General features: G+C 44.9%; 3 protein-coding genes and 1 non-coding gene across 12 annotated transcripts; all 4 read right to left on the bottom strand.

The window, feature by feature from the left end:
- Positions 1-510: 510 nt before the first annotated feature.
- Positions 511-12,110, bottom strand: LOC133466399 (zinc finger protein 814-like). Of its 3 annotated transcripts, XM_061750050.1 has the most exons (7): positions 11,827-12,108; positions 11,548-11,742; positions 8,756-8,874; positions 7,581-7,973; positions 5,790-5,996; positions 4,685-5,092; positions 511-3,680 (listed from the first exon to the last, which is right to left on the bottom strand). In XM_061750050.1, the coding sequence occupies exons 2-7, from the start codon at positions 11,708-11,710 to the stop codon at positions 2,664-2,666; spliced, it is 2,307 nt and encodes a 768-aa protein (XP_061606034.1). In that variant the 5' UTR covers positions 11,711-11,742; positions 11,827-12,108; the 3' UTR covers positions 511-2,663. The 3 variants fall into 3 exon arrangements, with proteins under 3 accessions (XP_061606034.1, XP_061606035.1, XP_061606033.1); XM_061750051.1 differs by having other exon boundaries at positions 5,790-5,957; positions 11,548-12,110; XM_061750049.1 differs by having other exon boundaries at positions 11,548-12,107.
- A 191-nt stretch (positions 12,111-12,301) lies between these two features.
- LOC133465564 (somatostatin receptor type 5-like) lies at positions 12,302-18,129 on the bottom strand. The gene is given in 4 exon segments (XM_061748507.1): positions 12,302-13,027; positions 13,030-13,612; positions 15,503-16,201; positions 17,990-18,129. Coding segments are annotated over 3 exon segments (1,374 nt in total). The 5' UTR covers positions 16,181-16,201; positions 17,990-18,129; the 3' UTR covers positions 12,302-12,914.
- grap2a (GRB2 related adaptor protein 2a) lies at positions 18,086-25,282 on the bottom strand. 7 transcript variants are annotated; one of them, XR_009784665.1, is made up of 10 exons: positions 25,240-25,282; positions 25,005-25,114; positions 24,116-24,225; positions 23,933-24,024; positions 23,750-23,869; positions 23,454-23,640; positions 22,237-22,344; positions 21,590-21,694; positions 21,203-21,507; positions 18,086-18,221 (listed from the first exon to the last, which is right to left on the bottom strand). XR_009784665.1 is itself a non-coding variant. In XM_061748508.1 (8 exons), exons 2-8 carry the CDS (start codon positions 24,191-24,193, stop codon positions 21,325-21,327), a joined length of 873 nt encoding a protein of 290 aa, XP_061604492.1. In that variant the 5' UTR covers positions 24,194-24,225; positions 25,005-25,232; the 3' UTR covers positions 21,164-21,324. The 7 variants fall into 7 exon arrangements, 1 of the variants encoding a protein (XP_061604492.1); XR_009784663.1 differs by lacking the exon at positions 25,240-25,282 and having other exon boundaries at positions 25,005-25,232; XR_009784666.1 differs by lacking the exon at positions 25,240-25,282 and having other exon boundaries at positions 21,203-21,504; positions 25,005-25,232.
- Positions 25,283-26,299: 1,017 nt separating this feature from the next.
- On the bottom strand, positions 26,300-26,370 carry trnag-ccc (transfer RNA glycine (anticodon CCC)). The gene has a single exon. It is a non-coding gene; the product is annotated as a tRNA-Gly (tRNA).
- Between the last annotated feature and the right edge of the window lie 67 nt (positions 26,371-26,437).

Raw genomic sequence — 26,437 nt, 5'->3', positions numbered from 1 at the left:
TGGCGTCCTTACCGGATCAACAATGTAGCAGCTTGTGCGGTTGTTTTTTTTGGGGTTGATATTACTTGACGTGACTGTTTTCGACGTTACCTTTGCGCACGGTCACGTGCGCGTCGACGTGTGCGTGCGTGTTTGTCCACACACACGCACACGCAAACCCTTACGAAGAACGACGCACACACAGCGATGAAACTGAACAGAAATCACTTCGGACCACCACGAGTCGCATTAATATATATATATATATATATATTAATGTAGGTTTTTTTATGTGAGGGGGAAATATTGTTGGTGTACGTAAACTGACAAATTCTGCCACCAAGCAATTGTTTTTAAACTCGTCTAAAACCACACACACACTTTCGGTTTACGTGTGGTCGGGACTTCTAATTGAGCAAAATCCGTAATTATGTAATTCAGCGGCAGGCAGACGACATTTTTGGGGGAGTGGTCACAGTGCTTGACCTTTCGTTATAATACCTGAAAACATTGAAGAGCTGAACTCAAAACCAAGTCTCAGGAAAAGTTTATTCAAATAAGTGGACTAATTGTAGTGCCAGTGTTTAGACAAACATTCACACAAATTCACTTTGGTGTGTCCGCCCCCCCCCCCAAAAGGTGGAGGGGGTTCAAATGTCAGCAAGGTGTTTGCAGCTTGTTTTCTGCTGGACAAAGCGGAATTTGCAGCAGTCTGAAAGACCGCAGTCCGGTCCAGACTCAGGACCTGCCACCGAGAAGAATTGCATACAGCTGCCACAAGATGGGAGCAAAGCACTTTTCTATTGGTCGACGCTTTGTCCGGTCTCATCAAAGCTCCTGCCCTCACTTCGACATACAGTGGTGCCTTAAGATACGAGTTTGTACGTTCCACGACCACGCACGTGACATCCGTAGCTCAAATCACCGTCAAACATACGGTAATGGAAATTAAAGAGAATGTAAAGCACTACAATGAACAGTTTTTCCTCACACTTTTTTTGCTTCAATTCAATGGCCATCATGCTCCTCCTCCTGGCATGTACGCCTTTGGCCATCTAGGCGCAGTATAATACAGACATGGATATACATGAAGACGGTCACAATCCCTCAGTAAGATGCATTGATACATGTTTTTCGAAGAGGATAAACCAAAGCTGCCTTTGAATACTGTTATATTATCTGTGGACGTGTGTTGCGCCACCGTTTGTGTTCAAATATCCATTGCTTAAAGGGTTATTATGCGCAACACCAATGCTAGTTTTGTTCGACTGTCTACGCAGTTTCCCATTATGTGTTAGGATTAAGCTAGTGGAGGCCATGTGGTGCTTTAAATTTTGTTTGACAGTTCACTGGGAGTGGTAATAGTGTATATATATATATATATATATATATATATGTATATATATATATATATATATATATACACACACACAACCCCAATTCCAGTGAAGTTGGGATGTTGTGTTAAACAAATAAAAACAGAATACAATGATTTGCAAATCATGTTCAACCTATATTTAATTGAATACACTACAAAGACAATATATTTCATGTTCAAATTGATCAACTTGATTGTTTTTAGCAAATAATCATGAACTTCGAATTTTACGGCTGCAACACGTTCCAAAACAGCTGGGACGGGCTCATGTTTACCGCTGTGTTACATCAACTTTTCTTTTAACAACATTCAATAAACGTTTGGGAACTGAGGACACCAATTGTTGAAGCTTTGTAGGTGGAATTCTTTCCCATTCTTGCACGATGTACAGCTTCAGCTGTTCAACTGTCCAGGTTCTCCGTTGTTGTATTTGACGCTTCATAATGCGCCACACATTTTCAATTTGACTTTTTCAGGCCTGGACTGCAGGCAGGCCAGTCTCGTACCCGCACTCATTTACGACGAAGCCACGCTGTTGTAACACGTGCACAATGTGGTTAGGCATTGTCTAATAATAAGCAGGGGCGTCCATGAAAAAGACGTCGCTTGGATGGCAGCATATGTTTCTCCAAAACCTGTATGTACCTTTCAGCATTAATGGTGCCTTCACAGATGTGTAAGTTACCCATGCCATTGGCACTAACACAGCCCCATACCTTCACAAATGCTGATTTTTCAACTTTGTGCCCATAACACTTAACACGCAAATCCCTAAATTCCTTGCAATTGTACGTTGAGGAACATTGTCCTTGGACTGTTGGACTATTTTCTCACGCACTTGTTCACAGTTTGAACATTACATATCGTGTCTTTGTGGTGTATTCAATTAAATATAGGTTGAACATGATTTGCAAAGCATTATATTCTGTTTTTATTTATGTTTAACAACGTCCCAACTTCATTGGAATTGGGCTAGAAGCCTCTTTTTGGAACAATTGGGCAAACTCCTGCTTTCTGAGAAGCGAGTTGCATTCACTGTCACCATAAAGCCTCATTTCAAGTTTTCACTCACAAATCTAAACAAAACAAAAAAATTGGTCAGAAAACCTCGACGGTGCGTTACTCGTATTTCAAGGCCCTACTGTAGTTCCTTGGCAAAAAGCTGCTACAATATGCGCCAAAGCACCACTTTTATATTAGACAGGGCTTTGGCCTGAGCAAAATAAAAGCAAGTCGGTGAGTTTTTGAACAAATATCACAGAATAGGAAAAATATATAGAAACACAGGGAAAGGCTGTAGTGGACGTCAATGTTCAGCCCCATGGCACTTCATGTGATCCCTGAGGTTGGCCTTGCGGAAGAAGGTCTTCCCGCAGAGCTCACACCCGTGCGTCTTCTCGCCCGTGTGCATGTCGTTGTGCTTTTTGAGAGACGACTGGTCGCCGAAGCGGCGTCCGCACACTTCGCACGCGTACGGCTTCTCGCCCGTGTGCGTGCGCATGTGCCGCGTCATGTTGTGCTGACAGTTGAAGGCTTTTCCGCACACGCCGCAGGCGAACGGCTTCTCGCCCGTGTGCACCCGCATGTGGGTGTCCAGATCCCTGCGGCTGTCGAAGCACTTCCCGCACACCTGGCACACTTTCCCGTTGCTGTGCGTCATCAGGTGCACTTTCAGTTTGTCTTGATTGTCCGCGTGAGCGCCGCACACGCCGCAGTCTGTCTGGTGGCCACCGGAGTGGTTGACCAGCGAGATGATGGAGTGGAACATGCGTCCGCACACCACGCAGATGACGCGGCTTTTCTTGGATGTTCGCGCACGCTCGCCGTCCAACTTTTTGCCCTTCCGGTGCGTGATCAGGTGCCGCATCCTGGCCGAGTAGTCGTTGAAGAGCTTCCCGCACACATCGCAGGCGAAGGGCCGCTCGCCCGTGTGCGTGCGCATGTGGCGCAACATGTTGTGCTGACAGTTGAATGCTTTCCCGCACTCGCTGCACAGGAAAGGCTTCTCGCCCGTGTGCACCCGCATGTGAGTGTCCAGATCGCGACCGCCGTCGAAACGCTTGCCGCACACCTTGCACGCTTTGCCGTTGTTGTGCGTCCGCAGGTGCGCCTTGAGGTCGTCCGCTCGCGCGCCGCAGACGCCGCAGTCCGTCTGGTGGCTGTCGGCGTGGTTGACCAGAGAAATGATGGAGTGGAACAATTTGCCGCACACCACGCACACCACGCGACTCTTGGGCTGCTTGCCGCTCGCTTCCGTCTCGCTCTCGTGCACCAGCATGTGGCGCTTCCTGGTGGAGTGGTCGCTGAATTGCTGTCCGCATATCTGTTGAAAGCCGTTTGAAAATGTATTCGATTTCCTTGATATCCAGCTTGAGGTCCGTGTACTAGTACGCTCTTCGTCCTCACCAGTAAGACAATTCATCACACTAATGAACAAACAAATGAACCGCACTAGTACAACGACTTTGTCTTACTCATGCTTTTTTCTTCCACTAGTGCCAACTTTTGGCCATCTAGTATGACCTTAGCAAGGACATGGAATAAATGCTCAAATGGTTTTCCATAAAGCGGTTTGAGCATTTATTCTTTAGTGCATGATTGGACAGAACGCCGGCTTGTTTATGTAATAATGCTAGCGCTAGCACTCGCTTGCTAGGCTACGTTTACATTTCGTTGCCTGCTTGTGAGCCGTATCGTATTAATAGTATGTAAACCTAACTCAAGCAATCCTTGAATGGACAGCCCAAAATGTCATCTTCTAAGCACCTGGTGACACCGCACATTTTTGTCCTCTTATTGTTCTTTTCTTCCCAACATTGCAGCAACAATCCATTGACAACAACTTGTCACCATGGTAACGTTTATATCCCGTTTCGGTGAAAGGTGACACGTTTTCTGGTAACGCCTCCCTGACAATGTTTGATTTGACTAGATCAAGACCAGTGATCGTAAAAGACGGGATACAGCGGTATCGGAATACACGTCGTGTAGTGGCGCTACTGTCTGCCCCTAGATACAGCAAGATTTTATGGCAGTAGTCCATAGACCAAATTTGTCTGATCCAGGCATAAGGCAAATGAGAACAGTTTCTCATTTACAATGCCGACCAGTTCAGTGTCTTTCTCAGGGACACTCACAGAGATTCAAACCGCTGACCCCTTCGGTCAGTGGACGACCTGCTCTACCTACTAGGCCGCAAGAAGCGCAAGAACCAGAAAAGCACTCTTACGCACATGCAAGAATGGTACAAAGAGCGTACTAGTACATGGAATTTCAGCTGGATATGAAGAATATGGAATAAATGCTCGAAGGTTTTTCTATACCGACCTCGCAGGCGTAGGGTTTCTCTCCCGTGTGCCTGCGCATGTGCCTCGTCAAGTTGTGCTGACAATTGAATGCCTTTCCGCACTCGGCGCACACAAACGGCTTCTCGCCCGTGTGCACGCGCACGTGCGTCTCCAGAGCCTTGGCCGTGCCGAAGCCTTTGCCGCAGACGCTGCACACGCTGCCCTTCGCGTGCGTCTTGACGTGACACTCGAAGCGTTCCTCCGAATCAAAGCGCTCGCCGCACACGCCGCACACGTCCTTGGGGTGCGCCTCGATGTGATTGGCCAGCGAGATGACGGCGTGGAAGCTCTTCCCGCACACTTTGCAGCTGAAGGATGGCTTGGCCTTCTGGATCGTTTTCTTCTTGCCCCCGTCGCTCTTGCTGGGCTGCCACTCCTCATCGCTGTCCTTAAGAATGAGAAGAACATATTTGCAAACCATACAAAACTACTCCAAACAGGTCCCTCTGCTGGTCACTTTTAATATTACAGTTGATTCACTGTATATTCCAGAGCAAGTATAACGCAAACACGTACGTCGTGATGACAATGCTCAAACAAAATATTGTGCAGCCTGACAAGGAACTATGTTTAAGTGACTAGTGGCGCTTCATTCAAACAGAAATAGTGCTTTGCTTCCATCTGGTGGCAACTTGGTGCCAAGGAACTAGGTTGGAGTGAATTGAGGAGCTTCATTGAGTCAAGAGTAGCTCTTTGCCATCATCTGGTGGCATTTTGGTTTCAAGGAACTGTGCTGAAGTGAATGGAGGAGCTTTATTTTGACAAAAGAAGTACTGTGGCATCAATTTTAAAGACACAAACACTTTGCTCATTTTTTGTCAGCCTGTTTCTGGCAGTTTGTATTGTGTACTGACTTTCATTGTTCTGTGACTCGGGCGACCAGTTCAGTGTTTAGGGACACAGTGGTTAAACTAATATATTGATTAGGGAGGGACCGAGTGAATGATTCTAAACGCAGTTGCTGCATTCGGAATCATTCACTCATTCCCGCCTCTCTCATCGCTACAAAGGGATTTGGAGCGAAAGAACTACAGTGTTTAGGCCCTTTATATAAAAATACCTACCCATTGATTAGGGTACCTTACCTCACCCTGTGCGTTTGGTAGAGACGGTTTCTGGTCCAGGGAGGCCCCGTCGCCGTCATCTTCACACGCCACTTCCTGTTCGCACGCCACCTTGTCGTCGTCGTCGTCGCCGCACGCCGCGGACACCTGCTCCTCCTGTGCGCTGTTCTGCCCATAGTCTTTCACGCTCTGGAATTGTGAAAACGGCGCCACCGTGATGTTGGTCTCCTGCATGCAGAAAGCTGTTTGAGTATTTATTCCATATCCTACTAGTGCACTGAACTGTCCGTGTAGTCGTACGCTATTTGTCCTCACGAGTAATACAATTCAGTGGATTAGTAGTCTTACTAGTGGCGTTTTTTTTCCCAATACTGTACAACAATTTTGCTAACTAGCAGAACTGCTAGTGGAAATTCTCATAGGTACTAATAGTGCCATTGAGGTTAAAAAACAAGCCTTATTAGTGGGCATTTTGGTGCTTCAAGTAGTGTCCTACATGCCAACTGTGTTACGTACAGCATAATAGTTTACTCTTCATGTTTAATTGCGTAATAGTAAGTCAGAAGTGGCACTAGTAGTGGAAGAAATGTGATTCGTAAGAAGGTTTTGCAACTAGTGCAAACAAGATCTATTAAGCTGCCTCTCTATTAACGTAGCGAGAAGCTAAACGTGCATAGGCAGTAGTAACTCGCGCGATGTTCGTATTGCCTGGAGCGGGGGGGGGGGGGGGTTTCATTTAGTAATTTCATGATTGAGCTCCATTGTAGGGATGTTTTGTCGATTGTGCGGAACGCACGAGCCGACGGCGGCTCGTCGAAGCCCAGGAAGGAGGGGCTTTGTTGAGTTTGGAGCAGAAGTTTACAGAAAAGACTCCTTGGCACGGCCGGCATGTCACCACAAGGACGGAGCGTTCTCTCTCACGCACTTTTCAGCAATGAATAGGGGAAGAGCATTTTCAATTACCAAAAGCATCTTCTTTTTCTCCTGGCTGCAGTTTTGACAGTTCTCTTTTCAATTCAGCCTTAGGTGAAAAAAGACCTCCACAATGGCTTACAAGGATAACACCTGGCCGCCTGCTTCAAAATGTCTGTTCAGGGACACGAGCCTGCGGACTTACATTTTGAAAAGGCTTTGCAATATTTTTTATTTTTTTGGAGGAACTTCTGACAAATTCAACGCGCCAGTGAAAAGTGAAAAATCTGCAAGAAAATTTCACACTTGTTACTTTCGATTCGTTACCGACCATATTTCTTGTTAAAATAAGCCATTTTATTCTTATTGGAATCTCCGAGTTAGTTGGCGTTTGACAATTTATTTGTAGTTATTTCAATAGGCGATTGGAATTTTTTATTGAATTATGTTATTCTGTGTTTGTTTAAACTCTAAATGTATTTTATTATTAGCGTCATTAAAAGGAAATTACACTATTTTATTCAAATCCATTCACCCCCCACCACCGCAAATAGACATTCGTCCTGTGGGAAACGTTGGGCTGGCCAACAGGAAAGAATTGTTTGTTTGTTTTTGTTAACGACCAATCTAAAGCGCAATATTTGTTTAAAAAAAAAAAAAAAAGCATCCGTGGCTAGGATATTTGAACACCTCATTGGCTAAAAGGTTTCATGACAAAGTGCCAAACAAGTAGTTGGGTGTTAAAAGTGGAGCACAGCAGTTGAGTCCTAAGGTTGAATTGTTAACTAATAGGAAGACAACTGTTCTACTAGTGCACTGAATTGTTCGTTAGTCAGTGGTGAGGACAAAGAATGTACTAATACATGCCCCAAATGGAATAAATGGTTTTTCCATACATACCCGGTAGGCATCAGGTTTCTCTCCTGTGTGCGTGCGCGTGTGTCTCGTGAAGCTGCGTTGACATTTGAACTCCGTTCCGCACTCGCCGCACATAAACGGCTTCGTGCCCGTGTGCACGCGCGAGTGCGTCTCCAGAGCCGCGCCCGAGCCTTTGCCGCTCGCGCCGTCCCGCGCGTGCGTCTCAATGTGAAGGACGAAGCTTTCCTCCGAGTCGAAGCGCTCGCCGCACACGCCGCACACGTCCTTGGGGTGCGCCTCGATGTGACTGGCTAAGGAGAGGACGACGTGGAACCCCTTCCCGCACACTTTGCAGCTGAAGGGGGGCTTGGCCTTTATTGCTGTTTTTTCCTTTGCCTCGTCGCTCTCGCCAGGCCGCCACTCCTCATCGCTGTCCTTAATAATAAGAATACATTATATTTGTATAGCACTTTTCGGAGAGCTTGATGTTTGTTACATAGGATAAAAAAAATTAAAAAAAAGACAGTAATCCCCTGTGTGTAGCGAATGAACCCTGCTATGAAGAGTATTAAAAAATATATATATATATTGCGACTTGCTAATTGCAGATTTATGGGGGGAACCTATACCCTGTTATTCATGCCCAACCCCTGTTTTTTGTGGTATTTCCCCGCTTACTTGAGAATTTTGGAGGTTCAAAAATTTTTTTTTTTGTTGCCCCGATGCAATTATAATGGCGTCAATTACTTTGGTGCCATCTTGACATGTCTACACTAGCAAAACGAGTATGTCTTACTAGTTATGTTTTTCCCACTACTGTGTGACATTTCTACTCACAAGTAGAATGACTGGGGCGTGCACTTGTAGGGCAACTACAGCGCACTAGTAGGATGACTAGGGCACAAAACGGGCTGCATGGAGTGCACTTCTATAGCGCTTCATCTACACCATCACAGCGCTTTACAAAACCTCACGTTCACCCACTCGCACACATTCGTACACCAATTGGCGACTGCTGCCAGGCCCACAAAAGTAAGATAAGTACACGTTACAAGTGAGGCAAAATTGCTACTAGAACAACTAGTCACTCATGTCACTAGTAGTAGTAGCCCACAGTTAACTCGTGCAGTTTTGCCTCACTCGTAACATGTTGTTGTTCTACCAGTGTGTCCTAGTGGTGCAGCGACGGACAGTGGAGCACGCCAGGCTTCGCTTACCCGGTCACTGCCAGTGGGATCCTGCTCCAGCGGCGCTTTCCAGTCTTGCCCGCACAGCTCAGACCCGCCCTGCAGCCGCCGAAGTTCAGGCCAGATGGAGAGAGACTGCTTCGGTGGATCTTTACCACAAAACACAGGAACGCCCGTTCGTAAGGTTGGGTCGTGTGAAGATTTTGATGAATCGATGCGTCGCAATATTCCTCCCCCCTTTGATTCGATACCGATTCAGGGAGTCCTCAGAATCGATTCACCATCTGGCCACTGGACGGAGCAATAACAATCCTACATGTGCACACTTAGCAATAGCCAGAAATCAAGGTAGAGAAGTCATGTTAAAAAACAAATGTTATGTGATCTTTATCACAATTTCCTTTTTGTTGTTTTAGCATTCATATACAACTGTCATGTAATAACATTTTGTACTCTATATGCAGTTCTTATTGTGCATATTTTTAATTTCAGATGTTTTATTGCTAACAATATGTGAGGTGACAAACGACATATGTACGTGGACATAAACAAATAATCAACAGGTAATCTAATTGTAGTTCTGCTTCTTACTGAATCAACATCAAAGTATTTAATTCAATATCAAACTTGAATTGAAAGCTGAAGAATCAAAATCAAATCAAAACCATACTCAGATTGTATTATTATATTATACTTATTTCTCTCTCTCAATTTGCACAAATTGTGCAAATGTGACTTCAGAATGTGACGATATGATCAGCTCATTTCAGTATTTTAATTTCTGGAATGTCATTAAAGTCTCCAAGCACAAAATAAACATTACGCATATTACTGTAGCACAATTGATTTATTACTTTCCACAAATGCAACATCTTAAATCTTGTTTTTTTTTTGTTCTTCTTTACATTAGATTTACATTTCTTTTCACTCCCCCTGAATACTACTCTTTGTTTTTAACTTTGTGGATTGTTTCTATATTATTAGTAAAAGTGTATGAAGATTGCTCCTGTGACAATATAATTTAAGTACACAGTGGAATGTTACACTTTGATACTACAGGTTATCACTATTTTAAGTGAACCACATTTGATTTTACGGCCTTATAATGCAACGAGTATACAGTATCTGAGACGACGCATTTCTAATATCCTAACGGACACCGTTACGTACGTTGGATTCGTCCTAATATACAACCCCGATTCCAATGAAGTTGGGACGTTGTGTTAAACAAATAAAAACAGAATACAGTGATTTGCAAAAACTGGGACAGGCTCATGTTTACCACGGTGTTATGTCACCTTTTCTTTGAACAACATTCAATAAACGTTTGGGAACTGAGGACACTAATTGTTGAAGCTTTGGAGGTGGAATTCTTTCCCATTCTCGCTTCATGTACAGCTTCAGCTGTTCAACAGTCCGGGGTCTCTGTCGTCGTATTTGACGCTTCATAATGCGCCACACATTTTCAGTGGGAGACAGGTCTGGACTGCAGGCAGGCCAGTCCAGTACCCGCACTCTTTTACTACAAAGCCACGCTGTTGTAACACGTGCAGAATGTGGTTAGGCATTGTCTTGCTGAAATAAGCATGGGCGTCCATGAAAAAGACGTTGCTTGGATGGCAGCATATGTTTCTCCAAAACCTATATGTACCTTTCAGCATTAATGGTGCCTTCACAGATGTGTAAGTTCCCCATGCCATTGGCACTAACACAGCCCCGTACCATCAGAGATGCTGGCTTTTCAACTTTGCGTCCATAACAGTCCAGATGATTCTTGTCCTCTTTGGCCCGGAGGACAAAAACAATTTGAAATGTGGACTCGTCGGACTACAAAACACTTTTCCACTTTGCGTCAGTCCATCTTAGATGAGCTTGGGCCCAGAGAAGCCGGCGGCGTTTCTGGGTGTTGTTGATAAATGGCTTTTGTTGATCAATGGCTTTTGCTTTGCATAGTAGAGTTTCAAGTTGCACTTACGGATGTAGCGCCGAACTGTATTTACTGACATGTTCTGAAGTGTTCCCGAGCCCATGCAGTGATATCTTTTACACATCGAGGTCAGTTTTTGATGCAGTGCCGCCGGGGGATCGAAGGTCACAGGCATTCAATGTTTGTTTTCGGCCTTGCCGCTTACATGCAATGATTTCTCCAGATTCTCTGAACCTTTTGATGATATTATGGACCGTAGATGATGAAATCCCCAAATTCCTTGCAATTATATGTTGAGGAACATTGTCCTTAAACTGTTGGACTATTTTCCCATGCACTTACTTGTTCACAAAGGTGAACCTCGCCCCATCTTTGCTTGTGAATGACTGAGCAATTCAGGGAAGCTCCTTTTCTACCCAATCACGGCACCCATCTGTTCCCAATGAGCCTGTTCACCTGTGGGATGTTCCAAACAGGTGTTTGATGAGCATTCCTCAACTTTTTTGCCACCTGTCCCAACTTTTTTGGGACGTGTTGCAGCCATAAAATTCTAAGTTCATGATTATTTTCTAAAAACAATAGTTTGAACATTAAATAACTTGCCTTTGTAGTGTACTCAATGAAATGTATGTCGAACATGATTTGCAATTCATTGTATTCTGTTTTTATTTATGTTTAACACAACGTCCCAACTACATTGGAATTGGGGTTGTACTTCTTCTTTTGCGTCTACCTGTTCTCGTGTTGTACACGCCTCAATGGCGCCCTCTTTCGTCCAGGAAGCAGCAGTGCAAAGTAAACCCGTTCCAGTAAAGTTGGCGGGGGAGTCGTTTAAAGAGATTTGCAAGAGTTTGCCGGCTCGGAAGCGTTCAACCAAGTCGTCCGGGAAACGAACCTGTGTGTTGTTTGTGTCTTTGGTGGCGTTCGAGCTCCAGTTTGGACTGCCGGAGCTCCTCCTCAAGGCCGACGATGGTGCTTTTGACCGCCTCAAAGATCTCCTCGGCGGCCGCGCACAGACGCTCGTTGATGGCCGCTTGGAGCCGCTGGAAGCTGGACATGCCGCCGGGGGACACTCGGACGGCGCCGGGTGCTGAAAAGAAAATGAAAACAGGCTAGTGTGGAGGTAGCCAGACGGCCGAATATCGATTTGTGACTGCAACAGAGCAACGCTCACTTGCGTTGAGCTCTTCTTCGTCTGCCGCAGCTTGCTGCGTAGTCACGGTGCTGCCCCTAGTAGAACCTCCGTGGAACTGCACCTAAATCCGTTCTACACTTTTTACTATGTGCTGCGTTCATTTTGTCATTTTTTCTTAAAAGGTCTAAATAAATGTATTTCTTCATTTGTCACATACGATAGTCGATTATAGTAGTGGATCGTTGTCAATAATAAAAGTAAGGTATTATTATGATTATTAAAATAAGCACATTTATGGATAACCTTTTGATTACAACCCCAATTCCAATGAAGCTGGGATGTTGTTGTTGTTAAACATAAATTAAAAATAGAATACAATGATTTGCAAATCGTGTTCGACCTATATTTCATTGAATACACTACAAAGACAAGATATTTCATGTTCAAACTGATCAACTTAAATAAAGCAAAGTGCATCGAGTGCAAAATTAACAGGAACAATCAGATTTTCTGGACAAAGTTGCACATATTTAATCAACACTTCATATCGTGAATAGCAATCGGCCGGTGGGTGTGTCGCGTAATGAAGAGGTTCCATCACAATAACCAGCACACGCACGTGCACGCACACGCGCACACACACGCGCACACAATGAATTAGTATGTGAGAGTGCAACAAGAGTGCATATTGTCACTGAGTCACAGCCACAAAACGGATGAGTCACAGTGAGGCTGCCGTCATGACGAAAACCTGAATATGTAAACACGGACAAATAATCAGACAGTATTTGGATCTTGGAAAACTAACTTGATAAGTAAAGACAACTGTGTCAAGCAGCGGTGAGAAATAACCAAGTAAAAATACTTACTTACAATAATAGTTATTGTACTTAAGTAGAGTTTTCAGTACTTTTCGGTACACATATTTATTTCTCGGCCGACTTTTGACTTTTACGCCCTACGTTTGGAAATAGATATGGATAATATCTTTGGGGCGCGAGCCAGGGGTAAACCCTGGACTGGTCGCCATTCAATGTCGAGCACATTTAAAACAAACGATAAACTGATCGGCAGTCCATGTCGGCGCACATATAGACAAACCGCTTGTTCACCGCAATGTCTTCGTATTACAAGTCGCTTATTCCCAAAGAGGTGCTGTCCTCTACGTTGTCGTCGCGCAGTGATTTTGCGCTCCCGTTTACATCCTTTCTGAGCCAAGGTGTCGCTATAGCGATGCCTCGCCGGTCTCAAGGTCCCTCCCAGTGGGATCTCTGCCGCCGGGGTCCGGTGTTCGTCCCCGGGGATTGACTTCTGCGGCCTCGTGGTCGGCCAACAAAGGCTCCAGACTCTGCGACGGGAAGCCTGCGATTCCGTTTTGCCCGATTCCGAAGACTTGCATCATCTCTGAGACGTCGTCGTCTTCACGGATTCCTCGCCTCAGGCTCTCCCGGGGCACCGGTGCCGGCTTGTTGCCCTCCTGTGGCAGCTGGTGCTGGGCAGCCTGGCGGTCTTGGTTCTGGTCCTCCACTTTGCGGGTGGCGCGACACAGGGCTTTGCGGAAACCCCTCTTGAAGTTGTCCGACATGAAGCCGTAGACTACGGGGTTGGCGCAGCTGTTGGCGTAGCCCAGCACCACCACGAAGTAGTACAGGCCCTGGTACTCAGGGGGCAGCGCCACCAGCAGGTTGAGCACGTTAAGCGCGTAGAAGGGCAACCAGCACAAGACAAAGACGGCCACCACGATCACCACCATGCGTGTTACCTTGCGCTCCGACTTGCGGCGCTTGGCGGAGGCGGCGTGGACTTTCTTGGCCGAGCTGCGCACCTTCAAATAATAATATGATACATTTTATTGAAGGATAGTGTACAATTAAAGAGTAAACACAAGATACAAATTAAGAACACAAGAAACATCCAAGTGAAAACAGAAGTAACTATTCCCACAGACCGAGACAATCTATTCTCCGGATTTTGTTGGTTGTTCTGTTTGTATGTGTTGCTGCTCCGTGTGTCACAGTTGGTCACAGCCAGGCAGCCACCCCCACCTCTGCCCGTCAACCAATCAGAGCCCTTCATCCAGTCAACGATTTAAGGCTCTGCTGATGACGCCCTCAGTGCCAGATTGTTTCGATACGAGCTCAATAAAGATTGTCCGACCCTTCTCTGTCGATTGAGTGACCAGTATTGGTCAACAACAGACAAACTGCAGGGGGGTCCAGCAGGAGACCTGTGACGCTCTTGTGGTGGTCCAGCACGAGACGTTCAAAGGACTTCATGACCACAGATGTCAGGGCGACAGGCCTCTAGTCATTCAGACCCGAGATTGTAGTTTTCTTGGGGACTGGGATGATGGTGGAGCATTTGAAACACGATGGTACTTGGCACAGTTCCAGAGATCCATTGAAAATCTGTGTGAAGACTGGAGCGAGCTGGTCCGCGCAGACTTTGAGGCAGAATGGGGACACATGGTCTGGGCCTGCCGCTTTGTTAATCTTTTGTTGTTTGAAGATCCTGTTCGCGGATGGTTAACGCAGAAGTTGGTGGAGTGATTGTGGTCGGTGGTGCGGCTGGGTGGGTGTGGGGTGTGAAAGTGTCCTTTTCAAATCTGCAGTAGAAGATATTCAAGTCGTTGGCTAGTGTGCTATTGTTCTCATCTTGGGGGGAACGTCGCTTGTAATTAGTCAGCGATTGGAATGCATGCCAGACTGATTTAGAGTCGTTAGCGCAAAAACTGTTTTCCCAACTTTGCTGCATAGTTCATCTTTGCAATGTTCATTTCTTTAGTCAGCAGGTTTCTAGCTCGATTATACAGGCCCAAGCTACGTCCTCCGTAGCTTGGCGAACTTGCTTAAGTTTGGCAGTGAACCACGACTTGTTGTTATTGAATGTGCGAAATGACTTTGTTGGTACACAAACCTCTTCACCGAAACTGATATAGGATGCGACAGTGTCCGTATATTCATCCAGGCTGCCAGCTGAATTTTCAAAGACACTCCAGTCTGTGCAGTCTAAACAGCTTTGAAGTTCCACCTTTGCTTCATAATAATAGCAGCCCATCAGCCAATCAAAGATTTAAGGCTCTGCTGAAGACTCACCCATGGCCAGATTGTTTCGATACGTGTCCAAGCAAGACTCTCCAACCCTTCTCTGTGGATTGATGTGTCGTTGGCGACCCGGTCAGGCTCTGACCTTCCTGCCTCATCATTCTATCAGGAACCCCCTCAGCCTTCTGCCCCTGACCGTGCGTTCTCTGCCTTTGCACCTTTGCCTGTACATGTGGCTGTTTTGAGGTTCTGCCCCTGAGACAACAAAGTGTAAGTTTCTCTGTTCAGCTTCCTGTCCATTGCGTAGCTTTTCACCACTTGCTCCCAAAACCAATTCCCAATCTTCCAAACCTCTCTGTTCGGAATCTAAAGTTAATCGCTGTGTGTATCAGGACTTGGATGTTAATTGAGTGGCTACTCACCTGTGTGTCACTGAACCTGTCACAGTCCTTGATTCAGTGTACTGCACTTGGGTCCTACCCCATGACACTGTGCGTGTTAAAGTAGCATTTGTTTGAAGGTGTAAGATTACAGAAACAGCTATGCTAATTTTTTTAGCCCCTCCGTGGTGTTTCACATGATATGTTAGCATTAGGCTAGCAAACGTTCGTTAGACAACACGATGTGGTTCGGTTTAACATTTTGGCGTTGAAATGTATTGTAAATCTAACCTTGAAGACGATCAGCAGGTAGCAGAGGCAAATGATGAGCAGGGGACAAAGGAAGCCCACCGTGGACGTGTAGACGATGAATGCCGCCCTCCACACCTTGGCCGGGGCCGGCCACAGGATGTTGCAGGTGCCGCCCGTCTTCTGGATGTTGGCGAACACCACCACGGGCAAGACCACCAGGAAGGACAGTGCCCACACGGTGCCGTTGACCACCTTGGCCACGCGGGGGCGGCGCCACCGGGCTGAACGGACGGGGTGCCCCACCGCCAGGTAGCGGTCTACGCTCATGACGGTGAGGCAGAAAATGCTGGTGAACTGGTTGATGGAGTCCACCGTCATCACGAGGCGGCACATGAACGATCCAAAGGGCCATGCCTGCAGGGAGTTCTGCACGGCCAGGAAGGGAAGGCCCAGCATGAAGAGCTCGTCGGCGATGGCCAGGTTGAGGATGTACATGTTGGTCACAGACTCCATCTTGGAGTGATGCAGCACTATGTGGATAACCAGTGTGTTCCCGCCCAGACCGATTACGCAAACAATCACGTAGATGAGCGGGATGAGGACGCCCCCAACACCGGGACTCGAACCGTCGTCCGAAGTCGTCACGTTGGTGAGGTTCAGTAGGAGGAGAGGAAGCTCCTGGAATGGGGCGCTGGCGTTCTCCACCGCCGCCTCCATGTCGGGAAAACGTCAGCTTTGCTGGAACAAAAACGATCACGTGACTTAGACCAGTTCAAAAAGTTGGACAGAACGTACAGAATTGAGGATTTCATCTCGTGTACAGTCATCCCTCGTCAGATAGCGATTCACATTTTGCGGTATCACAGTTTTAAATCGTATTGTTCTTCTTCTGTGGTGTCTATTGGGAGTTGGCAAACCAGTCTAATGGCTCCTTAGTGCCATCAACTGATATGCAGTAGCCCTTCCACTGTAAAGAACCAATGTGAATGGATGGGGGGGGGGTAGATGTCATGAAGTGAGCTGGCCCCATCTAGCAGTGGGGGTCTTAAGCACACTTGTATCTCAAATTTCTGCTCAGTTCTCAAGGCAAAAAAACAAAACAAATAGATGTGAAATAGATGTGCGTCCTTGAACCGGTCCGTGACTGAGAAAAGGTTAGGGACCACTGCTCTACATCGCGGATTTTCAACTATTCCGTGTGGATCTGGAACGTGATGAAAGGGGCGAAAAAAAAAATAAAATGCTCACGGTGAAGCGTGAACAGGAGGGGGTGCAGTGGTTTTGGATGAATGCTAACGTGTGCTAAATGCTAATCACGCTCACGGCAGGAGACAAAATGTCAGCAGGGTGTTCGGCAACTATCCTAAAGGTCAGCGGGACTTGAAAGCTTTTGGGAGGAACCACACACACACACACACACACACACGTTCCACTCGCTGAATGATGATGATGATTGAAGTTGTGAAAGTTGATCGTTGTGGTTGTCACCCTCTCACAACAATTTAGACTTCAGTCACTAAATATTGATATGTCAAGTTGTGACACTGGACGTGCTAAAAACAAAGCACACGCACATTTTCTCGACATACTTTGGACTTTACCTTAAAGTCATTTTGCTCCACAACCATCCTATTCGATTCTATTCTGTCATGAATATTACATATGTACGATGGATAATGCCTCTTAACATATGTCGTACACACTGTTTATATCATTTTCCACGTTTGCGCCTCTCAATTTGTACTCATTGCGTCAGGCCTGCTGTCTCAGCACCGTGAGCTCCGCCGCAGTGCGTGCGTGCGTGCGTGCGTGTGTCCTCGTTCGTGTGCTCTTGCAGGTGTCTCCCATCTCCGACGAGCTGCCCTTCTTAAAGCCGATTGCCAATACTCGACAACGACTTTGAACATCCAGCCACTCCGTCTATTTTTCCTCGAGACCTTTTTGAAAAGCCAGCCTGACTTGATTTTTGCTCTTTTCCGACGCTCCCCCCCCCCCCCCCCCCCCCCCCCCCCGTGTCAACCTCGACTTAGCCCTCGGATCTTTTTTCCCAAACTGCAATTGTCCGCCACCTGTTGTGTAATAAATATTCATCTCAACCTGCTTGTCCCCTCTCGTTTCTGCACTCGGGTCCCCCCCCGTCACCTGAACTCTGACACATTGTTCAAATATTGACTTTTAATGAGCAATTTTATGCCTATCAACAGTTCCAGATGCTGTAACTTGAGTGGAATATCATTCGTGATTATAGATCACTGTCAATAATATGACACTTCGACTAACCGCACTTACCTACTTACCTATCTATCGAATGTATTGAACAGGGCGTCCCTAAAGAATAGAATAGAAAGTGCGTACACATAGGCAAATGAAAGCAATATGGATTTATTACATGTGAATCTTGCAAAGCGCATCGACCCTTGGCATCACAAATATCGGAAATGATATTGGTGTTATGTGTCAACGCTCCGATTGAGCAAAGTGTTGAAAATGTCTTTTTGCCCATGTGAAATAAATCATTGTTCTTACCTCCGGACTTGTTCTCGTCTTCTGTTCACAACAGCGGCTCCAGACCCGAGCGGTCGCCAGGTTCGGTCAGCTCAAGTCCACATTGCATCGTGAGCGGAATCATCATCATCATCATCATCGTCGTCGTCATCAGTAGCGGGAGCCGAGCGCTTTCTGCGCTTGTAACTAGGAGACAGCTCGTCAAGTGGGAGGTGTTAAGATCCCATTTTGTGTGCTGCAGTGAGTGGACCTTCTGGAGAGAAACGTGATACTGCGTTTGACTTCCAATTTGACACTTTTCAAGGCATCGTCAGCTTCAAGTCGGATAATATAGTACAACATATTGGCCGTCGAGAGTGCCCAGAGCTTTCCCGATGGGCCGCTATGAAAAAAACCCCCCATCTGTGCAGTTGTTAATGTGTCGCATCCCCCGCAGTGTTTCCCATTCATTCATTTGCGACCCTCCCCTCCACTCCCCCACTCAAGAGGTCACTTCCATATTCCGAACAGCAGGTGACCTCGTGGCAAAAGTGACGCGCGGGTGTTAGCAGTGCAACGACAACGCGTGGTTGGGTTCAATTTTGGATTCAGTTCATAGACGAGATATTTACAGCGAGTTGAAGAGCGTCCAACGAGAGTCTCGCCAGACGATCTGGTCCTCTTCCGGAATCGGTTTCCTTTTGTGCGTCTCACTTTGAATTTCTCTGTTACCTCGAGCGCATTGGCCCTGAGTTTTGGCGGTGTTATAAAATGGCTCCTAATCTTGCAGTCAGAATGTGTGTGAATCCTTTGCTCACCTTGTATGCAACCTTTGACAGTAGCAAATGTGACCAGAATTGCGCAAACGTTAGGCTATATAATATTGCTCAAGTGATGTAAAGGATCGCTAACGATACGGTATTACCATCATTAGCTAGTGGCTAACGTGTTTGTTTGCATAGTCTACAGTGTGGTTAATGTGTTTCTTGGGACGATGACTAATGTGAAATGTTGTTAGCATGTTTGCTAACATTGCTAAAGTGAAATATTTGTTTGCATCTGTACCAGCATGGCTAAAATATTTGCTGGAATATTGTCAACAGTAGTTATCACGATTGCTAACATTCTTTTGAGGTTTGAAAAACGACAAAAAGTGTTTTGTTCCTGTGGCGGTCACAATGTGATTAGCATCTCCGGGCTCATTAAGCGCGTTTTTTTTTTTTTCTTTTTTTGACTAGCCCCGATGACGAATGCTACGCTCGATAGCCAATTGTTAGCGGATCCATAGCTCGTTAGCAAAGCACTTTGTTACTTGCACACGCTGAGCATTTCTCAAAGGCTGTCGCCGATAGCAATAAAGGCGAGCGACCAAACCATCTGCTCGCCTTTTGTTTTGAGGCACTTGTTTGGTGTTTGCATGATAAAAAGCAGGAACACAAACAGGAATTTGTGACATCTTCCTAATCAATGATGACATCATCACAATTAGCGACTATAGAGTTATGTGCTACAATGACTGCATGCATTTGTGCAGGCTGAGCAACGCACAGAAGACACTGGACAAAACCCTTCTGAACTTCACTCTTTTTTATTGACTTGAGTTTAGGTTGAGTCTTCTTGAATTTGCTTGATATAACCTCAAAAGAAAGAAGAACAAACAACGATCACCTGAGTGGAGTTTGCATGTTGTCCCCGTGTGCCTGCGTGGGTTTTCTCCGGGCACTCCCACATCCCCCCCAAAACATGCATGCTAGGTTCATTGAGAGTTGTCCTCCTTTAGCGTCTTCGATCTCTTTTATGCTTAACGCGTCGGACACACAATGACGTGACGTTTGTTCCCTTTCGTTAGCGTCTCGACAATGGCGAAAACCTTGGGAGGCTTCATGAGCGCAGAGAACCGAAGTGGACTTCATTTTTTTATCCTCTTTGTGCGTTTGCGTGTTCAATGAGCCATCTCCATCAATAGTCATCAGTATCAAATCAATCAATATGTCAATATGGCTGAGGGAAGTGCAACCCAAACGTTCATCGCAGTGGCATCAGTCAATAAATAATATAAATGTTCATTAGTATGTTTGCAACAAGGACAACTTTCCCATGTTCATTTGCACCCTTGCAAAACTTATACTTGTCTGTACTGACAGGAAATAGAATAATTTTCATCAGAAACCAACATCTTGCCAATTGTGAAGATGGAGATGATGAGGGTGAGAGTCACCTGACCGCACACTGCAGCAGCGAGACAAGTCAACAAATGAGTCAACAAACCACTTCCTGTTTGATCAAAGTGGAGCAGCGGTGGCGTCACTGCCTCAATCTCTAAAACAACCCTGCAGATTTTCTTCATCTTCTTTTTTTTCTTCTTCAGGTCTTGATATTTTTTAAAATAAAAAATAAATTAAAAAAACACGATTAACAAGACAAAATTAACAAAAAGACGTGGGACCAAAATGACCAACAGAAAAAAAGCCAGCCAAGAATATTTTGGACTTTTCCAACTTTGTGGGAACAGTTTGGAGATGGCCCCTTCCTGTTCCAACATGACTGTGCAACAGTGCACAAATCAAGGTTCATAAAGACACGGATGAGAGAGTTTGATGTGGATGAACTTGACTGGCCTGCACAATCCTGATCTCAACCCTATAGAACACCTTTTGGATTAATTAGAGTGGGGACTGAGAGCCAGGCCTTCTCGTCGAACATCGGTGTGCAACTTCACAAATGCGTTTCTGGAAAAATAGTCATTTACAATATTCCCATAAACTCACTTTTGGCAATATATACTTGTATATACTAGTATACTTGGAGAAGTAAGTCTCCCAATCTTCACCCCCCCCCCCCCCCCCCCCGCCAAAAAGGATGCATGCATGCAAGCAATTTATATTACTTCATTTCTTCATCCGATGACAATTGATAAGAAATCAGATCCATAATGGAACTGGAATCGCTAAATTCTATCAATTCTCTTCCCGAGTTGGGACACACTGCATAAAATCTCAAGAGAACCGCCCACTTTTATCAACAAAAATCCAATTTTTGATTTTAATCGATTTTTTTTTTTTTAACAAGCCTGCCAAATAACCTTGAACGAATGGCGACAACAGCCCAGCCCTACTGCCTACCCATAATGCCTTGCATGGCACACTTCTGTCTCATGCTACAAATTATTGTTATTGGTGCTTTTGCGGTGCATACAAAATAAAAGCACATCAAAAGGAAATGTTGTACTTTTATTTTGAAAAATTTCTCCTGTACCTAATAAATTGAGCCAGAGTTGTTTTCTTTCTCCTCTTCCTTCTCTCCTTCCTCCTCTTCGCTCCTCCTCTTCTCTTTCTTCTTCTTGTTCTTCGTCATCCTCAATCTTGGTGTGTCTTGCATCATAGCCGCCTGGTGTAGTTTGCCGGGAAGAGTCCTTTCCTGCCGCCGCAGCGCCCTGTCCACCAAGTCGGGTCGGAGGCATCGGCGATGTTGATGACGTCGCCGGCGCTGAAGCTCAACTCGTCGTCTTCTTCTGCGTTGAAGTTGTACAAAGCCAAAACCTGCTGCGGCGGCGCCCTCTGCTGGAAAACACAAACCCATGTAGCATGTTGCTATGCTAACTGAGTGGCATTGATGAGTGTGTGTGTGGTGTGTTGGTCAGACCTGGTGGAGGTGGGTGGCGTCAGGAGCTCGAGCGGCACCGATCGGGCTTCTTCTTCCTGATTGGACCGCACTCTCAACACGCTCCTCCAGGCCACGCCCCCTTGCCTGCGAAACAATAAGACACAACAAAGCAAAACGTTGACCTTAAGGTTCCAAAGAATTCCCTTCAGATCCTAATTTTGACCTTCATGACCCAAAATTGAGGTCCAAATGTTGACCTTCAACTCCAAACTTTGACCTCCAAGTCTCAACTTTGACCTTCAGGTACCAACTTTGACCTTCAAATCCCAAGTTTGAAATTCAAAGCAAAATGTTAATCTTCAGGTTACAAAAAATTACTGTCAGATTCTAATTGTGACCATGTTTTGCGGTCCAAATGTTGAACTTCAAGTTACAATTTTGATATTCAGGTCATGCCCAAATTTGACCTTCAAGTCCCAAATTTGACCTTCAAGCCCCAAGTTTGACTATTAAAGCAAAACATTGGGCCTCATTTACTAAACGCGCATACACACAGATATGCGCTTAAATCGCGCGTACGCACGTTTGACACAATCAAACTTGAAATTAAACCTAATCTTCACACAAAAATGAATAATTTATTGAGCAAATGGGGAAAATGCGATATTGCAATATAGTGTCGGTACCGTGTGGCTCGGCCGAGGCTGTTCGGAGACTCTGCGCGAGGCAGCGACCATGTTGGCGGCCATGATGTCGGCCATAATTCGCTGCTTGGGTAAACTTCCTCTCTCCACCTGCGGGGGGAGACACACTACACTTGTTCCTTCCAGTAGTACCTATCCAACGGCACTAGGTGACAGCATTACGCAGGATAAAGGTTTTTTACAATTAGGAGCTGTCGCTCGGGCCGTTTTTTTTTTTTTTTTGCTTTGTGTCGTGAGGCAAAATGAGTTATGAGTTACGAGCGAGCTTCTAATATGCAACTGTGTAAAATGAGAAGCGGCCAACCTGAGTCCAGCGCCACTCACTAGGCCGCGCCCCTTAAAGGCACACATTCAAAAACGCCAATACTACAGTACAGTATGGACAGGAATTGGTCAATAATTTGTGCAAATAACAGACCCACTAGGGGCCTGACCAATAGTATTGATTTGTAAATGAATATTTATTTATGAGGGTGTTTTTATCATTATTGTTTTGGAACACTAGGATCTTTATAGTAAATTTGAAGATATTTATAAATAAAGAAAAATGAGCAATTATTCATAAATAGGAAGTCGTGGTTATTGTGGTGATGTGCTATGTATCTCAAGATATTAAAGAAGTACTTGGGGAACACATTTGTGAGGAACTAGGGAAATATTACAAAGACAAAAATGTGGACACAAAATAAAAAATTCAATATTAAATATAAAAATATGTTTTATCGGTAATCATTTAAATGGGAAATGGTAAGTATCAAATATGAGAGAAGTTAATTCATGAAAAAATATATATCAAGGGTAGTTTGTTCATTTAGAAACTGTATATATATTTGTTTCATGAAAAGGAATCATTTTTATCATAAGCCAAAGCAGTAAATATTACAGATCAGTGGCTGGCGCACTGTCACAGCTTGCAAACCGCCATTAAACACAACAAAGAGGAAGACGACGTGTTGTCGTGTTTTGTTTCCTATCATAGTCAGTTTATTCCCTGTATTGCTTTTTTACCTTGCAGTGTGCTTTAAGCAGCTATATTTTCGCAAACTTGCAGTTTTGTGTAGGCGTACGAATTAGACGTAGTTGCATTTGATTGACAATGTTGTTTAAATCGTTCAAATTTGGCAGGGCCGTTCTTCTTTGTGATGGGTCACATGTACACAACATGGATTTTCCCTTTACAGGGACTTTTGAGCTTTTACCGACTGAGCGCCGGGCGTTCCGGTGGCGTCGGCGCCGTCGTTGAGGAAGATGTCGGCGGTCTTGGAGATGGAAGAAGTCTTGTAGAAATCCACTAGCTTGTTGAGGGACGTGAACCTCTCGGCCCACAGGAAGTAGTGACCCCCTTCGTCGCGGATGACCTTGAAGTGCTGCACGTCGCACTCGTGCCTGCGCCGAGTTCAGAGTTCATCAACAAACTGACGCTATATTAAATGCTAACACAGCATGGGAAACGCCATAGACAGGCTATTTGACGTTTGTGGAGTTTGTCACTGACTTGACGGAGATGGAGAAATTTCCAGGTGAACTTTGGCATCCCCGGATAACAAAGGCTCCGATGGCTTTGGGGCTGAGGATTTTTTCCGCTGTGCCGCGAGTGGCATTCTCCCGGAACCATCTACAAACAGCCACACGTCACCGAGGAAGAAAGAGGATGCCATCGCATGCGGGCGGGGCTTACGCCGGCGCGGTCACGTTCATGTAGTTCTGGGGTACGTAGCCTTCGTGTCCGTCCAGCTCGGCTTTGTACCACTCGCCGTGTGTGCTTAAAATCTGACAGGAGACACCAGAAGGAGAGCTAGGAAGACAAAAGTTCTTTCGGGGACACGAGGCCCAACGGTCTGATGATCCTGCGTTGACTAACCTTGACCACGTCGTCCTTCTTAAAGTTCAGCTCGCCTGTCGTCGTCGCCGTGAAGTCATACTTTCCTCTCGCCTCCATGTTGGCAACTAGCACAACTAAAAGAACAATAACTAGAGAGAGAGAGAGATTTAAAAATGCTCATTTTCATACTTGATTGAATTGGAATATTAACAAAGAACATTTTCAAGATATTTTTTGATGATCTGTAATGGAAAGTGTGATCCACTTTGCAAGATAGATCAGAAACAATACATCGTTTACATACAGTATATGAAATGAGACACGCACTCTTCCCCCCCCCGCCCCCCGCCGTACCGACACGCCACTCTGCCAGGAAGAAGGCGTTACTCCCAAAAGAAACCACAAAAAAGGCCAGATTACAGTTTGCAAATGCACACGGGGGCGAACACCTTGATTTGGGGAGATATTATCAAGTGTCACGTGACGGCAACGCGCGCCCCCTGCAGCTGCTACTCAAGCAACAATTTATGGAAAATTCCACCAATGACGGGAAGCGGTCGAAAATATAAATCATGTCATAGTAGTCATCGAAATCATGTTTCCATGAGGAGGCAGAAAAGAGAAAACATGTCATTCGTGAAGTGTTCAAATGACGTCAAAGCGTTCATGCGGGATGTGACAAGTGAAAGCGAAAATTAAATAACAACTAATAGCGGACTAAGTTACTAAATACAAGTATTGAAGCAGAACAAAAGTGTAAGGAATTCCCCCCCAAAAAAAAATATATATATATTAAGAAAGTCAACGTCAATAAACTCACGTGCTGGTGTTTTTTTTTTTTTTTTTTAAAACAACATTATTTGGGCGCGAGTGAGTTTCATCCACTTGTTTTTAATGAGGCAATACATGAATTAGAGATAAAGCTTACCTCAACTGCGCGTGCGAAGTTTATTCCATCCAAATAAAGCCAACAAGCAAAACCGTTACTTTCCTCTTCCTTCCTCGTCACGTGATCGCTTCCGCGCACGCGTTCACAAACTAAAACATCGAAATATCAAATATTGTGTTAAAACATCAACAAGAACAACAACAACAACATAATGGAGAGAACGACGGTTTGTGCATCTAATCGCACACTTGACGCTCTCGACGAACGCACGCACCTGCTTATGTGGGCCGTTTAGTCACTTCCGGATTTCAAAATAAAACGCATCCGGTCGCGTTTCTTCCGCGCGTTAACCTCATCAAGAGTCCTGGAATATTTGTTGCATGCGTTTAGACGTTTCACCCCGGAATGTGGTGAGTTTAAATGTATTTTTTTACATTTATTTCAAATAAATGGAAGAAACAAATTGACATTCTCGTTTCACGATTTGTATTTATTTGAGTAACTATTGGTTGTTTCAGTTAAGAATAAATAATGCAATTACAAAATGTGAATGAATTATTATTTTGTTATTAAAATAAAGTGCATGCATAGTGCAAAGTTGAATTCAACATATGTGCAGCCCCAACCTGTTTGACTTAAAAATCTAATTTGAGCACAAACGTTTGCCCAACATTGATGTAGAAGGTGTATATTATCTTTATGATGATTTATTATAATTACTATGTCTATTATTATTATGACAATTAAGATATTATTATTTATTGGAATTCCATTAACATGCAATTATTTATCTGTGTACGAGTTGTATTTCTTATAATACAATACAGCATTATTATTATTATTATTATTATTTTTAAATGTTATTATACAAGCATTCTTGGGCTCCTTGAAAGGCGCTAGATAGAAGTAGTTATTAATAGTTGTAACACTATAATAATAGCTCTTAAATATGTTGACGGTAACACTTCTTTTACTCTATAACACATATGTCAAACTCAGGCCCGGGGGCCAAATGTGGCCCACGATGTAATTACATTTGGCCCGCGAGACCATCTCAAATGTGTATTAGAGCTAGCCCGCCAGTATTACTAATATTACAAATCCCAGAATGCTTTGCTAGTGTGTCGGCCCATCGGTCTTGACCGGCGAGCGCCCCTTCCCTTTCTGTTGCAGTCGTTAGCGACGATGCTACCGGTCTCCTCATCATCCTTCTACAAATATACTCACTATTTCTGCTGAAATATGTATTTTCGTATATGTGTACATAGTAAGAGCTTGATATGTTTAAATGTTGGAAATAAACAGCTGTACATTCCATTGTGACATAAAAACGGTGCGCCGCCCGGGAATCGAACCCGGGTCGCAAGAATGGGAATCTTGCATGATACCACTACACCAGCGGCGCCTACGTAAAACACGACGAAAATATTGGATAGATATACAAAAAAGACGAATGCTTTGTAGCGACCGTA

The sequence above is a fragment of the Phyllopteryx taeniolatus genome, chromosome 16, assembly GCF_024500385.1.
Source record: "Phyllopteryx taeniolatus isolate TA_2022b chromosome 16, UOR_Ptae_1.2, whole genome shotgun sequence".
Taxonomy (NCBI): domain Eukaryota; kingdom Metazoa; phylum Chordata; class Actinopteri; order Syngnathiformes; family Syngnathidae; genus Phyllopteryx; species Phyllopteryx taeniolatus.
Note: the sequence above shows the minus strand (reverse complement) of the source record. Positions and strands in the feature narration are given on the sequence as shown.

Coding starts and splice junctions, on each gene's coding strand:
- LOC133466399 (XM_061750050.1), bottom strand. CDS start 11,710: ATGTCCAGCTTCCAGCGGCTCCAAGCGGCCATCAACGAGCGTCTGTGC. Junction 5,093..5,789: donor TACCAAACGCACAGGGTGAG/GTAAGGTACCCT, acceptor CTCATTCTTAAG/GACAGCGATGAGGAGTGGCA. Junction 3,681..4,684: donor AGAAACCCTACGCCTGCGAG/GTCGGTATAGAA, acceptor GGCTTTCAACAG/ATATGCGGACAGCAATTCAG.
- grap2a (XM_061748508.1), bottom strand. CDS start 24,193: ATGGAGGCGAGAGGAAAGTATGACTTCACGGCGACGACGACAGGCGAG. Junction 23,870..23,932: donor ATGAACGTGACCGCGCCGGC/GTAAGCCCCGCC, acceptor GGCTGTTTGTAG/ATGGTTCCGGGAGAATGCCA. Junction 23,641..23,749: donor AATTTCTCCATCTCCGTCAA/GTCAGTGACAAA, acceptor AACTCGGCGCAG/GCACGAGTGCGACGTGCAGC.